The 18,657-nt window shown below is 40.4% G+C and overlaps 1 protein-coding gene across 2 annotated transcripts in view; it reads right to left on the reverse strand.

Moving 5' to 3' along the window:
- The window catches only part of LOC138603485 (inactive dipeptidyl peptidase 10-like), a 59,837-nt gene that overhangs the window by 30,529 nt on the left and 10,651 nt on the right, over positions 1–18,657 (reverse strand). The window contains exons 1-3 of one of the 2 annotated variants that reach the window (XM_069675296.1): positions 9,932–9,996; positions 5,505–5,619; positions 5,313–5,408 (exon numbers count right to left, since the gene is read on the reverse strand). In XM_069675296.1, coding sequence (XP_069531397.1) covers positions 5,313–5,408; positions 5,505–5,619; positions 9,932–9,988 — 268 coding nt within the window. In that variant the 5' untranslated portion in view covers positions 9,989–9,996. Of the gene's footprint in view, positions 1–5,312; positions 5,409–5,504; positions 5,620–9,931; positions 9,997–18,657 lie in introns of those variants that run through there. The other variant, XM_069675295.1, reaches the window with a different exon arrangement.

Here is an 18,657-nt window from a genome sequence, read left to right on the forward strand (position 1 = left end):
GCTGATGGGGCAGCTGACCCCGTTTGGCTGGGAAAATTCATTATTTTGGTACGACCAAACCGCTCGCCGTACCTCCTCTACTCTGCTACTCGAGGACAGATCGGCTGCAGGAGCGGGATTTGTCAACAGAGCTGTCAATCATGAGGCCACACCCCCTTTTTATAGCAACACGATCAGCATGATAAGAACTAACTATAATGAATGAATGAAATGTATTTGATGTGTATTTAGATTTTATAGTTTGACTCATGTCCCATCTGTTAACATGGAGGAGGCGGGCTTTATGAGCTATACTGCAGCCAGTCAGCAGGGGGCGGTAGAGAGGGTTTGACTTCACTTTTAAGGAGCTGTCACGTCATCATATAGTATTATAAGTACACTTATAAAATATGGGCTTAAACTATGGTAGTACAAGTTAGCATGTCTTTGCTAACTGTATGCTAGCAGTTTCACGCTAACTGAGCTCTAAACAAACAATTGAACGTTTTTGGAAATCTATTTTTCAGGGAGGAAATTCCTTTCCACAGCAATAGAGATGAAAGAAAATCGATATTGCTCTCCTGTTATACGTTAAAATAACGCCAGCACACGCAGCAAGTTAGCTTAGATTAGCACAAAGACTGGAAACAGGGAACGGTTAGCCTGGATCTGTTTGCAGCTAACAAAATCTGCCTTCCAGCACCTCGAAAGTTCATAAATTGAGAGTTAAAACTCCAACAAAAACAACAACTAAAGCAACAACATGTTTATGGACAGGTATGTGCTGCATTTTTTCCTAACTGTAGTCTCTGCTTGTTGCCAGTCGTCCAGATTGCAGGAAATAAAGAGTGCAAATACAGGAATGACACAATATGGAAATGTGGCATTTCTGTTTGTTTTATGTGATATTTTGAAGAGCATCACAGCCTCTGCATCTAATCTGTTCATCCTTTTTCATCTTCACACTTTATGTACGTCATGATTGATCTGCTGCTTTTTCCACCTCCGCCAGTCATAAAATCTAAACATTTAGACTTTAACTCAAATTTCCGGTGCTTCGACTCAGGTTTTTTTATGCACAAATTGAAAATAGGCCTCAGAACGGATGGAGCTGAAATGAAAATGAAGTTCCTCAATGCTCGACTATGTTCACAAGGTAGTCTAGAGGCAGGGAAGGTTATTATTCAGAGCTTTTTGGCAGAACATTGAGCTCTCAGTGCTTTGAGAGTGATTCAAAACAGGAAAGTTGGTTTTAAAGAAGCTCTTTTTTGCCCTCCTTTAGTGACAAGCGGCCTCTTTGTATACGCAAATACACGCTTGATCCATTGTTAACACGAAAATATTAATTAAAGCTGCTTTATTGATTTTACCGGCTCAAGACTAAAACAGATTCATTTAGCTCAACGACGACGAGATCAAACGTGTTTCCCCGTATTTACCGTTTGAAGTACAGTCCCCACAAGGTCACTTAAACACACACAAGTGTGTGTGCGTGTGCGTGTGTTTAAGAGGCCATCAGAAGCAGAGCCCATAATGAGAAGCCACAGGCCACAGGACCAGTCATTAGTATTATCTCTCTGTGGAGGGGAAGGACTCAGCAGGGGTGGAGCTCTGTTTCATCTCCAGAGCAGAAAGGCCATCTCTCACGTCTCCCTCCGTCCTTGTGTGCCTCCTTCTGTCACCCCCAGCAAGTCTCCAGAAAGGTGTTACGGACATATTAAGTCATCTCGTCTCAGAAATTTACCATTACAGTGATTTAGCCGTCATGACGGCAACAAACCTCTAAGATTTGTCATTGTTTCTAACTCAGATCGGATATTTTCCTCCTCCGTCTCTTCCTTCCTTAATCTTCTTCTTTCCGTCTCCGAGCCCGAACGCAAACACAGTCTGTCACGCTGTCGAGAAGCCAGTTAAACTACACGGACATTTGGATTTGGTGATGTGGAATTAAGGATTCCCTACCACGATTGGACTTGAAGCAGAAGCAGGAACATGTGGAGGAATGGCGCTCTGTGCACACTGTGTGACACGTAATAAAAGCCCTCAGTCACAGATCAAGGTTGTGCTGTAACACCTCGTCTTATGTAACGTGAAGAAGAAAGTGTAATGAGGAGGTGTTGGTGTTGTGGCCTTGGGGAGCAGAAAGGTCAGCAGGGTGTAATAGCAGCAACATTTCTCCTGTTATGGGCAAAAAACAGAAGGGGGCAATTTACTGTTGACATCACATTTCATCCATCTGATGTTTTTGCTCAAACATTTTGTCCCTCACATAAAAACAAAACCTTCTGCTTCTTTTGTAGCTTGTGCTCAAATGTCCTCCATCTTTGTGCAACAAGTGAATTCTTGCTGGAGCTGCTTGCATCTCTTACGCACACGTGGATGTGCATGAATAATTATTGTTAGTAGGCCTGCACAATCATGACGGTGCATGTCTGTTGAAAAAAAAAGTAAAATACGTACATAAAAATATTAATATAAAATATTACCAGCGATTAAATCCAATGTAATGAGGTGTGTCTTATTTGTCCAAGTGAGTATTAACATCTGACAATGATTTGAGGACAATGGGTCACATGACATTGAAGCTATTAAATAAATAGATGAAAAAAAAGTATTAAAAGAGCGTTTTAAGGTGCTTTTTTAGACCAAAAGTTCCAGGAACTAAATGGCTCCTGTGGCCCATTGTTGTCTGCGCTTCCACAGCAGCCTCAAGTCCCGGGAAGATGATGCAAATAAGGTCGATGATATATGGAGAAGCAATTAAAGTATCCGCACTACACCGCCAGTCCAGTAGGTGGCGGTGAGTCGATGATGAAGGCCATACAACAAAGATGACGCATTAAAATGCGACGAACGGGCCGGTATCATCCTTTGTGCAACACTACAGTTAGCCTGTTAGCATGGAGGAGATTCAACCTGTGCTGTTTTTCATCGCGCTTTATTGCACAATGTGATGCAGCTGAAATAAAACGCTGCGAGTACTCGACCAATCAGAAACGATCAGCACTGCAGGCCCCGCCCTGAAAGTTCTCAGAAAGTACTGCCCCCCGAGCAGGGACTTTTCAGGGGGTAAACCAGTTACCCCGGAACTAAATTTAGACCCTGGTTCCTGCTATCGAAACGTTCCTCAAGATGGTGTTTGGTAGTGCAGTGATTAAACTGAATAAAGTAACGCAGATAGAGTGCCTGTAAATAAGCTGCAAACATCTTTCAGTATGCTCATTAAACACACGTTTTTATAGAAACTGTAATTGGAAATATTGTTAATGTGGCTGCTGAAGGACTAAGACCAAACAAACTCTGGTTTCCAGTAAAATTTTGAATTAATTTGAGGATTTCTTTGACTATTTTAGGCCCGCTGTGAGCTTGCATCTGCTGGAGTTTAAAACTTAAAGAATAATTTACAAGAAAAGAAAAGATTATGCAGCTCCGTCTCATGTAACTCCCTTTTAAAGATGTATTTTTAAAGGCGTTCTTTATTATATCAGTGGCTGTGATTTAATATTTAATGCCATTTAATTAAAGGCTGAATATGTATTGTTCATTACTGAGTCACATCTGTAGCGCGGCGATGATGAAATCAGGATCTACTCCGAAGCTCAGGTCGTTTCCTGTGATAATGACACACTGTGTAATGTAATTATAATGCAGTGTTATTGTTGTTGTTGAATATGGCTTATCACAGGGTGGGAGGATATTTGACTCTGAGTCACTGCGTTTGATTCAACATGACACTGTGAAGCCATCTGTGTTTGTAGTGCGGGTCAGCAGGGGTCGTCTCCATTAGTCTATGTGTTTATGCAAGTGTAGCGATAAATGACAGTGTTCGCACAGCAGCCTCGGGCTACAAGAAGCTGCTAACTGCGCCGTGATGTCACATTTAACTTGGCTTCATTCATTAATTTTTTGACACACAATATTTATGTGTTAATGAAATCATTTTTATATATTTTAATCTGAAAATGTTGTTTTGATTGAGGCCAACTAAAATCTAATTAAGTTGATTTTTTTTATATAAATTGAATACTTTTTTTTTTTTACAAAGGATTGCTTATAAATTAAATATAAAATTATTTAAATGATATACAAATAATCTAACATAAATTACTTATTATTAAAAATGTTTGTTTTGGTTTCTGGCCTGCAACTTTAAAGTAGAAATCTATTAATAGTAGTAATAATCTCTCAGATTTTCATGTAATGTGTAATCATGTAAATGTCTGTTAAGTCTCTATCTATCGCCGAATGAGGTAACACGGCCCACTGATGAAAGCCTTTACATTTGCAGTAATACAGACTTGCGGTAAAAATCCCAAGCAGCGCCCAGTTAGTGACGCGTTTTCCATCAGCCAGCAGTGGTTGGTCTGCCAGAGAGGGTAGGCGGAGCTAAGCGGCTGCTTTTCCGCTCTCTGCAAGTGTTGCGAGTAAACAGTAATCTACTATGGCTGAACAAACAAAGAAAAGATGGACGACTACAGATACAACTTCAACAAGAAGTGAAAATCCAAAGAAAAAGAAACAAACTCGACGCTCAGATGAAGCAAACAGTCTGAAAAGGAAAGCGACCGTCAGCCAGGAAAATCAAGAGTTACAACCGGAGCCGACCGTGGACGCCTGGGACGTTTTCTCCCGCAATTGCCTTTTATCACCACAAGGTGCCAACAAATAGAACGAAGGGGAGAACTTTATCAGTAAGTCGTTTAGCATTAATGTTTTAATTAACTTATAGGGCCGACTTTACATTACACTGTTGTGATAACAGTTTGTATCTGCTGCCCCCTAGTGGCCTAAAAAATCTCTTACAGCAGCTTTCCATAATCGGTATAAATGTCCTGTTTTTGACTTGTTTTGTGATGTAAATTGACAAACTCTTAGACGAAAATTTGACTTATATCCCAGGTTGAATCCAGTACCAACTTAAGAACCTTTATTTTGCTTTATTGAAATTCAGCCTCCTCAATAATTTAAGGAGTCGCGTGATACACCTCCCTGTTTTCAACTACCTGAAGCTGAATTTCTGTAGGCAACAAAAGCAGCCACAGCTGTTCCATCTGAACCAAACAACACCTGACAGAGAAAAACAATATGTTTTAGCAGCTTTTAAACCCACACACAGTCCCTCAAACTTCTTCTCCTCCTCAATCTCACACTGTTTTATTATCGTCTGTAACATCACCATCGCACCTTCCTCTCAACGCGCACCATCCTCACCTTCTGACTCACTTCCTGAGCTACATCATCTTTGCCTTCGTCACCTTCTTTCAGATGATGAGCAAGACATTCCTTCAATATGTGGACTGTCAGAGGCAGAGCAGGGAACATGCTGTACTCACCGCTGATCCACATGGCCTCGGGGTCGTGGACGCTGAACTCTGGCTTGTACAGATCTGCTACAGTCAGTCTGGACCTGCTGCTGCCGGGGAGCTCAACTGGGAAAACACAGTGACAGTATTTTCTTACAATTGAATCAATGAAGAACAACTGTTGAAACTGCAGAGTAAGTAGCAGTAACTTAGCATATATACCGGGTGTGAGAACGACCACAGACATGGTGATGAGCGAGCAGACCGCCACGATCACCAGCAGAGAGATGGCGATGCCCTTCCAGTTCCTCTGCGGGGGGCTGACGTCCACAAACTCCTGAAAAACGCACAAAAACACACAAGCTATCAGAGATTCATCTGAACTACTGGGCCTGGAATACAAAGTTATCAGTGTTGCATTTTACCCAACACTTCCCTTTTATGACATATACCTGTAAATGCACATGACATTTCCATCTGCCTCAGCTGCACACTGTGTTTAGTGCCAATTAGCACATGCTGCATGCTAAGACAGGAAACTAAAACCTCTTTTACACAAGCTTTGAACTTATAAAAAATTGCGTGACATATGAAGGCAAGTCCGGAAAATATCAGGACCATAATGTCTAAAAATTGTCCGTAGCTCATGTGCGAAAGATGCTAAAGATGGAGAATGTGTTAAACCTCTAAAATATCAGCATGCTAGCAAGTTAACGTTAGCATTTAGCCTACAGAACCTGCCTCACACAGCTGTAGACTTCTGCATTATTTCAGTTGAATTAGACAAAAAAAAAAACGTATACAATTTTGAGAAAATTTGCAATTAAAGAATCACAAAACTTCTTCTTAAAATACAAATAAAACAAAAGAGTTGTTGCCTATTTTTGGAATAATCGCACAAAGGTAGGAAGCAACTCGCCCCTGGAAAAAGCCGCTGTCAGTCAAAGCTGGTGTTCTCTGTAATCGATAGAAGCAATAATATTTGAAATTGGCGCCATAGCTGTGGAGAAAGTTGTACAAACAGCTCGTGGTTTCGCCCATCCTACATTCCCACAACACCCAGCATGCATTGCTCCCCTCCCTCTGAAAGGAACGGCCCAGCGAGAGACACTGGAGTGAAATACTAACGTTTTTCGCTGCAGGCAACGGCTCAGAGCGGGACAGAATCTGAAACACGACGAGAATATACCGGAGGATCGTCTCAAAACTCTTCAGGTCTGCAGTCTACATTTCAAACCTGACGATTTTGAGCGAGACATGACATCGGAGGCGGGCGTCCGAGATTGAGGAAGTGTAGTTTAGCGAGCTCCCTGGCCTCCGCCAGATGATGTGTTTTTCCCTACCATAATGGCATTAGCTCCCCATAACAGCATGACAGGACTGAGGTTGAAAATTGGCGAACTGGCCCTTTAAATTAAAGCTACTTGATTACCGTATTACAGTAATAAAAAATAGCAGGCAGGAAATAAAGAACTACAAACAGGCTCAAGCTAATATTTCTTATGAAGGTTTCTTTTTAGCTCCTGTTATATGTTACAAATAAATGCAGAGGACTTAAACCAGCATGATCAGTTTCTCTCTAAAAATAACATCAAAAACTAAGAAAATAATTAAAATAAAAGGCAATAAGTTGCATTTAAAGCAGTTGTTTCTTTCATTATATTCTTTTGTCTGAATATGCAGAACAATAAGAGTTCATGTCGTGTTTTTATCTAGACATGAAGAAATAAACCACCCTGATTGAAATCCACTATATGTCTGAATCAAGCAGACTTGTTAGCGTTTGTATTTATCATCTAACTACATGATTAATCTGAATTTTACAGTGCAGCAGCTCCTCTTATATAACTGTACACACTCTTATATCATTCTGTCTAGACAGAGCAGTGATTATCCACCAAAAAGAGTCATCAGGGTTCAGATATTTGGACGAAAAATAAATACAAGGTAACCACTTGGGCTTTTTGAGGAAAGATGTAATTTCCGCTGTCGATTTTATATTCTTCAGATGCATCCAAACCGAAGAGTTTTGTACGAACGAAACTTTTAATTTGGTGACATACTGTATCTGACCCTGCCAGAGGAGAAGCTACGGGGTTACATCATTTCTCTGGACTCATGTTTCACTCTCGCTCCGTGCCAGGATGATGTAAGTCACCTGCAGCTGAGACGAGAAAAGACGAGGAGAATGATGCAAGAAGGGCTTTCGGTTAAACCGCGGATTCAGCCAGAAAACGAGGCGTGTATACGGAGGTTTCCAGCAGGGACACTGCAGGGGATGTAACAGGTAGAGCTGTCATACAGTGTTTAATTCACAGATGTTCAAAGCTTTGGAGAAAGACAGAGACACATCAAAGAGGACAGTTTGAAGCCTTTTTCTCACTTAAAACTTGTCAGACTGAGTGTTAGCTTTTCCAGCAGTACTACTTGTTTAAGCTGTAAAACTCCAGACGAGCAAGAAACACCTGTTGCTTTCAAAGTGCCTGGAGAACAATGGTTGAGAAAAGGCAGAAAAATCTTTAGTTTGGCATCTTTTTTGTCTTGTCTTTTGTCTTTTATTGGCTTGTGAACTCTAGTTTGAACCCTTGCGTTTGTCATTTTAGTTGTCACCATCTTTGTTTATTGCAGCCAGAAGAGACCATATCTGGACGAGAGGGTGCAGCTTTAGAGGAGTGAGGGATTAGCAAACACTAAGTTATCAACGAACAGTGGTGCTTCATTGGTTAGCAAGGTGCATCTGCAATTTACAGTTTCTGCTAATTTTGGCTAGCTAAAAACAGGCTTTGAATCACATTTACAAACCAAAAAAAAACAATTATCAGACTCCTAAAATGGTCTTTTAGAACACTTAAAATTTTTCAGCAGCCATGCTAGGGACTTGATCGATCCAAAGGTTGCCACACCCTAAATCACACCCTGCTTTATGGTCTATTTTACTCTAAATGGGACCATAATTTACTAAATTAACATCATACTGTATTGACGTGGACTTTAAACTAATGAAAGAGACCATGAAGTCATTATGAAAATGTTGACTAAGGTAATAAATCAAGTCATTTTCTCAAAGACAGACACAATCGCAGCAAGGGAAGTCGCCCCCCTGCTGGCCATTAGACAGAATGCAGGTTGCAAGCACATCTGCACTCTTTGGACCTAATAGCCAACAAATTCCAGACAAAATAACTTTGAAAATCTTGATTATGTCACTGGTTTTCAAGCTTAAGTTACCGTCAAATAAATACATAAAAACTAAATGTTTGCATAACTGTAATATGTATTTTAAGACTTTGGAAACATCCTGAATCCTTTCGTTTCCCTCATTACAGTTCATTAACAGCACTACAACTAGCCTCTATAGCACTGACTTTAGTGTAATTGAAGGATTATCATCATAAAACATCTATGTATGATGCTAAAAAAAGGTGAGAAGAACATGTTTAGAACAATCTTTATCACTTACACTGTCAACAAGAGAGAAGCCGCTTAATTAATGACGCAGGAAAAACTCTCACACACACCCAGCAGTGGGTAGAGCCTCCTTTGCACACCACTGGGCCATCGACTGTTCAGGGTATTAGTTCAACATCTTGGAGCTAATTCTCTGCATGCTCAATGTGTTTGTGTGTGCGTGTGAGCTTTAGCACGCACAGTCTAGCCTGTCGATCAGACTCACTTCAGTGGAAAGTAAAGCAAGCGAGGGGCAAACAAGTGAGAGTGTTCGAGAGTGATATATAGAGGAGGAGACTTAAAGGGATGAAGACACAGAAAGAGATCGACAATCCAAATTTGGAGAAGAAGAAGGATTTCAGGGGTATAAGTTAAGAAAATAAAACTTGCTCGGTTTGCTACAAAGATTTACAAACCAAAATATGAAGAAGAAAAAAACACCACTGTGATTTATGTCATTCTCATATACAATAATACATCTACAGTCACCATTAGTAGGAAGTATTTCACTAAAAAGCAATTTAGAGGTACTTTTAATTGAGAATGTCCATCTTATACTTATTTTTGGGAGCCAATATTGGACTTTTTAAACCAACAAATTCATCTAAAATATAATAAATGATGATGTATTATTAATGAATTAGCTTCTTAGCAGTATATTAAGTAGATTAAATTAACTCTACCTTTACCAGCAGCAACATTAAAGTGATGTACTTTGTATTATACCACTAATTATAATAAAGTTATACATAATACATGAGTGTGAAGCCATTCTGCATAATTAGTACTTTTACTTGTGTTCATTTAAGAGTAGACTGATGCTAATGCACTTGATTTAGACCGCTACTTTTACTTGTACTTAATATCTAAAGTACAGTCTCACTATTGAATAGAACTGTTTACATGGAAACAGGATAACCCCTTCAAAACAAGAGAAAACTCATTATCTTTGTCACTGTATTCCTAAATTGAAGCCTTGACCTTCCTGTACTTGTTATTGTATTTTAGTATATATATATATATATATATATATATATATATATATATCATATTTTAATTATATTCTATGAAAGGACAAGCACATCTTGTCTCCTTTGGTGTCCTTAAACGTAGCACCTAAACGCTTAAGCTAAACGAATGAGCTAAACGAATGAAAATAAAATTAAAATTAACGTAGTTCTCGGTTAATTTCTAGTAAATACCTCGTCCTGCTGCCCCTCTTTCGGCTTCTTTTTCGTCGGGTCTTTGGACGCGGTCATTGTCCCGGAGAAACGGTGCTTCTGCTCAGCCTGAATCCAACCGCTCTCCCGGTACTAACATCCAAACGTGTCCGCGCGGCAATTTAGCTGCACGAGCGGTAAGCTAACCGGAATCAAGCCAGAGCGACTTCCTGGTGCTACTTTCAAAATAAAGGCTGCTGAACAGTCAAAAGCTGAATCGTGAGTGTTAATCTTTCTTTTAAAACGACAACTGTATGTTTTATGTATGATAATATGGCGTCAGTTTATCCTTAGAGACATATTTAACATGTTTCTTCTTGTTTTACCTCTCTTATTCTGTTGCCATTGTATAATGTAGGTTTATTTAATGGTCCTTGTACTTTATGGTTCTATATCTTGCATACAATTCTTATTATTTGCTTTTTCTGTTCTGGTTGCTTTGTTAGCTTGGGGATGATATATAGTTTTGCAAGATAACGTACTACACAGGTTGCCAAAATGTATTCATTATAATATATATATTTATATATTTTTTTCATTTTGTTGCAGCCCAAAATCATCATACAGTCAAATAAAATAGAGGTTAACCAACAGAAATGTCTTTACATTTTATGTCATAATTTATTTAATACAAATAATTGTTGTTCAGCAGTTACAGGACAAAGTACAATCTTCATCTTAGGCTTTTATTTTTTCAATTGATGCAAGCATCCGGTGTCACGGAACTGAATGAATGTAGCGCTGTCCATGGTGCTGAATCTGTGGCCATACTCTACTGTAGGTACTGTTAGTTCAACGTTGAGTGAATAATATATATAATAAAAACAATATTAATCACTGCAAAATCCGGATACAAACAATCAAATAACAATATTACATCTTTATTTATATGTTGATTATGTTTTTGTACCTATAAATATAACATTTCCCTTGAAATGTGATGGAAAAAAGCAGTATGAAATGAAAAACTTGAATTAATTATCTCAGAGTACTTAAGTGCTGTTAAGTACATTAACTTAGTAACGTGTTAAAATGGTTTATGTCTTTTTTTTCTTTAAAATATAACTACTCTATCCACATATAGATCAGATACCTTGGTAAAAACTTAGTTTGGTGTCAAATATTCCGTTAAATTTCCTGGGCTTAATATTAAATAGTCTTATTATGTCTCCCCAGTTAATTAAAGCAATTTAAAACTTGAAATCAGTCATTAATTAAGCTAAAAATCATGTCTGTGGTTTAATTAATCCTGACTAATGATACCGTCCATTCCTTGATTAAGTATGTAAAAAATAGCCTCTTTAATCATCCCATCAGATTCTTAAAATAACTTTTTTTTAAACTTTTCTGGTACTTTTAATACAAAGGAAATAATAACTGACACTTCTGCAGCAGCAATGCATTCTATGAAAACTGCTGGTGTGGTTCGTACAGCAGTGTAATATCCCCACAGGGCCCTACAGTGTGCCTGCGTCTTGCGCTTGGTGGTATTTTTACCTCTGATGATGTCACTCCACTACTCCTACAGTATCACTTCAGGGATTATAAGAGCTCCTCTGTGATATCTGCTATTAGAATACACCCCTTGGATATAAATGATAGGATTATGGCTCAGCGTGTCATCGGAGAATGAAGCGGGCTGAGAAATCCCTTCAGAGGGGAATGAAGCGAGACAATCGAGCAGATCAGGAAGCAGCCGGCCTTTGCTGCTGCCAAGTGACTGAATGCAAACTGATAGGTGTCACAGAGAAAGCCCCGAAGACATGAATAACCCTCAAACAACACACAATGTGAAAAACTATCACAACTAAAAATAAGGAATCATAAATGAAGATGAAAAACCAGCATGCACATATTCGGCTTTATATGAGTGTCTATACCTGTGAGGAACAAATATATAAGAGGTGGAAGTAACAAAAGTGTTTTGTGATGAAAATACACTTAAATTGAATAATGGAGTATTACTTTTTTAACTGATTTAATTAAACAGCTGCAACATGATGAAAACAGAGCCATAATTCATCATTTGTGCCACCTACCATTCATCAGTTGGAACTCAAAATTGCCATTAATCATTTTTACAAAGTGGCCTTAAGTTTGGAAGTTTAATTAATTAAAGAATAACAAACTTGATTGACATATTTGAAACAGTGTTGCACTGATTAATCAACTGTTTCTAACTGGCAACCATTTGTCAATCACAATAAGTGACATACAGTATATAGTTTACATAGGATGACAATATAAATAGAAATTATATTGTGAACACAGCTACCAACCTTCAACACCCCGGCCATAAACATGGTTTGCATTACCTTGTACTTAAAAAAAGGAATCGGCCTCCTGTAGCTATGACCCTGTTCACACTTAGTATCAACATGTGGTTTTTGTGAGCCTTAAGTGCAGGTGTGAACACACCCAGGACGCATTCAGATCCGATTACTCAGGCCACATTCGGAGGTGGTCTGGGGCGCATTTATCAACATTCGTCTGGAAGTGCGAACACACATGTGTCCTGGGCCACATTAAGGACCACCCACTGTCCATGTATCATTATGAAATGTATGTATGAATAAACAGGTATCACTGCTAACTGCATAGCTGTGTCCCAGTCTAGAGGCTGCAGCCTTTGAAGGCCGTATTTGAAGGCCAATTGCATCACAGCGGCGCGTCGAAGGCTGTCCCAATTCAACAAATGCGTCCTCCGTTTCTCGGGCTGCGAAGGATCCATCGGGTGCATCCTTCGCGGCCCAACATATCCCGAGATGCATTGTGCGGCAAGTCACACGACATGGCGGACTCTTCCGCTGCCGAAAGAATAAACTTTTAAATGTAAAAGTTTTTTGTTTCAAGTCAATCGAATAGCTAGAGATATCTTTAAAAAAAGAGGTTAAGTTATGTGACGTTAGTTATGCTAGCTACTTAGCCTGCTAGCTACCTGTTGCTAGGCGACAGGAGCAGCGTTTGGTGACGGAAAGGATAAGGTCGGAAACAGCTGGTGACGCAAACAGGAAATCCTCCATAGACCAAACCTTCTCATTTCTGTTCAGCCTTATTGTCTACACAAGCTATGTATGACTCATCCTCTCCTGGATTGGGACACAGCTATTGTTTCTTCTTCTTTTTCTTCTTCTCTTCTCCTTCTTCTAAATGCTGAAATGTCAAAGGGTGGAGCATTAAAGCTGACATTTAACCCTTTTACTTGCTTGTGTCTGCTTCATGTTTCATGCTAAGGGCTCATCTGTGCCGATGATGTGTCCACCCCTTCTGCTACAAAGCCAAGATGGCAACCATTGAGGTCACAGTGAAGGTCTTACAAGCATTCCCTCTCTGTTTTTCATTCATTTATTTATTAAGCATCAAACTGAGCGATCTTGAACTTGAACATGACTGGCTGTATTGACTTGATGACTTCCTCTTTCCAAACAGTTATCTCAAGCAGCCTTTGAGAGGCAAAGACATCTTTAAAAAGAAAGTCAGACGTGCAGTAAGACAAGCGTGCGTGAGTGAAGGCTTGATTGAAACTAAACAAGCAGCATTAGCGCTTGAATGGAGTTCAGCGAGCAGAGAACGAGGGAATAAAATAGCAGCGGAATGAAAAATTCTTGGGTCGCGGAGAGAGGAAGCGATAACGAGTAAATGGACAGAGAGCGGGGCAAAGAGGAAGAGAAGAAGATAGAGGAAGAGATCCTCAAAGCCCGGGTTGGACTCTCTTCCCTCCTCCATTAAATATTAAACAGGTGGAATCAGAGAGCACGTGGAAATGATCTCTCGCTCTGACCTCTGCTGCTGTTTGAGAAGTTCACTAATGTCCCCGAGGCTGAAACCTTCTCCACAGCCTGCAGACCACAAAGGCAGCATAATGCTAGTGTGTCCACATACAGTACATTACTACATACATTGCTTACACTTGCATGCATATATTTGAGCCTTCCTGCCTGCAGCTTTAAGAGTTAAAATTGTGTTTTATGCCACTTTGATTTGATTTGTTGCACAGAAAAGTAAAAACAATCGTCGTGTTTTTTTCTGTTGTGCTAGTTTTTGTTTTGTCTTGTAAAATATTAAGCAGTTCCGAGCCTTTTGTCCTCCAAAACCAACCGCCAAGGATGTTTCTTACTCGGACTGAGACTCAATTAAACCTTTAAACTTTTGGGATCAACACTGAGATGAAAATGAAAAAAAGGCTGTTATTTTATTTTGAAATTTGGTTGGAAATAGTAAAAATATATCTTTCATTTTAAGCTGAGTCTTCTTAAGCATCCACTTAAGTCTAAGTGAAAATAAACCTTCATTAATATTGGAAAACCAAGATACAAAACACATTTTGCTAACCGTTTCTCAAGTCTGTGTGGGCGTGGCCTATCACATTTTGATTGACATCTGCCTGGCTCCGCCCTCAACAATGGCGCATGTGACAATCAGTGGTAGCAGAAGCCCCGACGTCCCAAAATATTGATTTCAGTATGTCACTGAATGCTACAAAATGCTTAGTTAGCCATTAGCATGCATGTGCAACGATAGCTAAGATGCCTCAAATTGTGCTCAAAGCTATGAACACCATGCTAAAAGCTAGCTCTGTATCGTAAACTAGTGCTCTTGCATTACGGAACAAAAACCCCTCTGCCAACGCTCAACATCTACCGCTGAAAATAGACAACAATGGCCCGTAGGTTAGCTAGCGCTGGGTGTAAACAAACACACGATTAGCTGCCATGTTCATATTTTTCTTTATAAATATCCGAGCATAAGAAAGCCAAATTCAACCAAGTATCCGGAAAGTTTACAGCAACTTAAATTACAGTATTTGGGTTTAGATGCTAACTGTATAGACCCCTGAATTACACATTTAGAAGGTTATTGTGGATTTCATTCTTAAACATTTGCAAAGCTAAACCTAAACTCAAAAAGCTGTTGAGATTCTTCCTCCTCACTTCTGCAAACTCCTCCTGGGTTCCCCTCCCGCCGTCTAATCAGGGACTGCTTCACACCCGGGACGGCAGGTGAATGTAATTAACCTGCAGACAGGATGGAAGCCTGCAGGGCTCAAGTCTGGAACCACTGAGGTTTAGAGGAAAAGTGTATTTTAGATAAGAGAGGTTCCTAAGTTGGTTAATTGACCCAGAAGTGTTGATAAGAGCAGGTTGAAGTCGCTTCTCTTCTCCGGGATACAAAAAAACAAACCGAACTAACGGGAGAAAGTAAAGCAGGCCACTTCTGTCTTTGTTCAGTCGGCTTGACTATAATGTGATTTAATGCTGCTTTAATGCATTGTCGGCGGAATAGGCAGAACATATGAATCAACTGTTTTTGTGATTTGGGAGTATGTTGGAGTTATTTAGGTGGTTATGCTTGTAGTGATATCGTTAAAATGAGCCAAAATTATCCCAAATTTTGTTTATGATGGATTATATCCATGCACGATAAAAGATACATCAAAACTGTTGAAACTACAAGCAACATTAAACGTTTTCTTTGGTGCATTTCAGAATATTTCAGATTATTTTTAATCAACAGGGTACTAAACTGAGCTGTCATTAAGAAAGGAAGTCAAAGACCAACCTGTAAATGCTTAAAATAAAAGAAATAAACTCTATAAAGGCCTTCAACACAGAACTGCGAGGATGCTTTAAATGCCTACAAGGCCAAAATATCCTTTTATAGAATTATTTCATTGCAAACAGCCTCGGCACAAGGACAATGAGCTGTATGTGGGAGTGTTATGCCTGCATGTCCCTGCAAAATATATTATTCATCTCTGTATAGGTTTTCATATAAGGGCTCCAAATCCAGATCAAACAAGTAACTAAAATAAAAATTAGAAGAGTCACTGTGGCTGTGGAAGATCCTCTACCTTGACCCAGAAAAAAAAGTAGGTCCTGGTTTCCAGACTGACCCATTAACCAGCCTGAGGCTTCGGTGGGCTTTAGTCAGCTGAGCATCATGGGAAAGACGGTGCACTGTCAGAAAAATAAAACAAGCTGCAGGGCTGCAATTTATCCGACGGGGTTTCACTGTGTGACGTCTCGGGCCTGGAGAGAGTATCAAAATGAAACAGATGACCAACCTGGGGTAAATTCTGGGGCGATTTACTGTTTTTCCAACAATTACGTCAGACTTGAAATGGTTCGCTCCCATCCTGTGTCCTGTTCTAGGAATTATGGTAAGAATGGGCATGAAACTGGTCAGTGCAGAGGTGGCACCAATGTAGGGGTTGCGCCAGACAAGTCAAGAGAATGAGGAAGATAATTGATAAGAGGAAGCTCTCCGATCCCTGAATCAGTGATAGCTTTGTTGAAACATTTCAAAAACACAAATGTCATTATTTATGCCCATTTGCCGCTGAACTGGGCGAGCTATGAAAAATGTGTCAGGGCTTTAGACCTCTCTCTTAAAGGAGCAACTGGAAAAAGCCGCTCTCAGTAAAAGCTGGTGTTCTCTGTAATCAGTAGAAGCAATAATATTTGAAATTGGCGCCACAGCTGTGGAGAAAGTTCTACAAACAGCTCGTGGTTTCGCCCATCCTACATTCCTACAACTCCCAGCGTGCATTGCACCCCTCCCTCTGAAAGGACCAGAGACACTGGAGTAAAATACTACAGTTTCGCTGCAGGCAACGGCTCAGATCGGTACAGATTTCGAAATATGAGGAGAATTTACCGGTGGATCGTCTAACAAATCTTCAGGTCTGCAGTCGACATTTCAAACCTGACGATTTTGAACGAGACATGAAATCGGAGGCGGCGTCCTAGATTGAGGAAGTGTAATTTAGTGAGCTCCCTGGCTTCCGCCAGATGGCGCATTTCAGTCTGGCGGAGGTTTTCCAGGGCCCATTGGAGAAGCGGATAGCGTCCTCCAACGGCACTGAGCGGAATTGTATTTTTTCCCTACCATAATTGCATTAGCTCCCCATAATAGCATGATAGGACTGAGGTAAAAAATTGGCGAACTGGCCCTTTAAGCTCTCGTGTGGAATATGGTTTGCAATCTTTTCTTCTGGTGTACAAGCGGGTGCAAATATGAACGCCTCCATGAAGAGACTGTCTGACAATTTACATCTTTATGGTAACATTTAAAGCAATATTGTGTCTCCAAACTCTGAACAGTGACCTTATGAAAGAGATTTCCAATGCAGGTGACCAAAAAGAGTTTTCTCTGCAGGTTGGCCGGGCTCACCCTTAGAGAGAGTCAAATTCGCTCTGACATCTGAAGACAGCTGCTTTGCATTGAGGGACACCAGCTGAGGTGGTTCGGACTTTCATCCGGATGCTTATTGGTTCTTTCCTTTGAAGTTTTCTGGCATTTCCAACAGGTTGGAGAAGCCGGAGTAGACTAAAACCACGCTTGGGAACGCCACAAGATCCCGCATGAGGAGTTGGAAAAGGATGCTACCAGTCCCCCTGAAACATATCGTATTTTGCTTTTCATTGCTCCATTTTTAGCTCACTTTTTCCCTCAATGAACCATCCTTTAGCAGAAAACAAAAGCTGCCTGAGACGAGTCCTTCCTGTCTTTCCATTGGCTAAACAATGCACCACACAACCTCAGCATCCTGCCCTCAAATCTCACAGTAGCACAGCCTCCAGCCCATTCATCATTTACTCTGCGTCCTGACACACTTTGAGTCCCAGAGGACGCGTTTCTGTTTCTCCGAGCCTCGACTCTCCCAGGAGGCCGCACACACTCTTGGGACTTTACGATAAAACACACACACATCACTCCTCTCAATTGATTCTCCAGCTTTAAAGGAAACTATGATGCTTTTCATTTTAAATATTCTGCCACTTCTGCAGGCCCACATGTCATAACACTCAGTCAACACCTTCCAGAGGAAGCACAGCGCCGTGGTTTCTAAAAATAAGAGCGTAGTGACACCTCACCTCTTGAAATCTGAGCTCTGGGTCCATCATTTTGACGTCTCTGCAGTCAAAACTCTGACATTTGAAGCATAAAACTCAGGCTGAAAAAAGACGCTCCATCCTTAATGTCCAAATGATTTTAAAAAGTTGGCAAAAATGTCCAAAAACTATCAAAAAAGGAGAAAAAACAAGGGAAAGAAAGCCTCTTTCCTGCTCGTGCCACCAGCGTGTCCGTCTGTCTGCCTGTGCTCCTCAGAGTAAACACACGTCTGGCACACACACACACTTTCTGTTCTGATTTTACTACATGAAAAATGGTGTCATTCATAAGTTAAATCAGTCAACCCAGTTCCACTTGGCATCGTTAGTCTGATCATCTCGTCCTGCTGCAGGGGGAGGTCGCCTGGTGGTGATACGGGGCCCCACAGAGCTCAATTCACTGAGCTTCGGGGTTAAAAGCACAATCACTAAGGTGTCATCGATTTACTTTGAATTCAATTTAAGCTCCAAAAACAAGTGATTAGGTGTTTTAAACGGCTATTCTGGTGTTTTTCTACTCGGTCCCTTTGTAAAATAAACACAGAACAAAAGCTACACAGGGAACAAAGCGTTCACAGACACTAAAAATGCTGCTACGGTATCCTAAAACATACGATTTGATTTGTGAATGTGAGCGTGAAAGGTTGTCCGTCTCTGTGTGTCAGTCCTGTGATTGACTGCCGATCAGTTCAGGGTGTAGCCCGCCTCTCGCCCAACGACAGCTGGGATAGGCTCCAGCCACCCCACGACCCGGTATAGATAAGGGATGGATGCTATCTTATTTATCCATTGGAAAAACATTAAATTCATCCA

Source organism: Semicossyphus pulcher, unplaced genomic scaffold, assembly GCF_022749685.1.
Source record: "Semicossyphus pulcher isolate SPU_LCO1_2020_fin unplaced genomic scaffold, fSemPul1.0.p SCAF_24, whole genome shotgun sequence".
In the NCBI taxonomy this organism is placed as follows: Eukaryota; Metazoa; Chordata; class Actinopteri; order Labriformes; family Labridae; genus Semicossyphus; species Semicossyphus pulcher.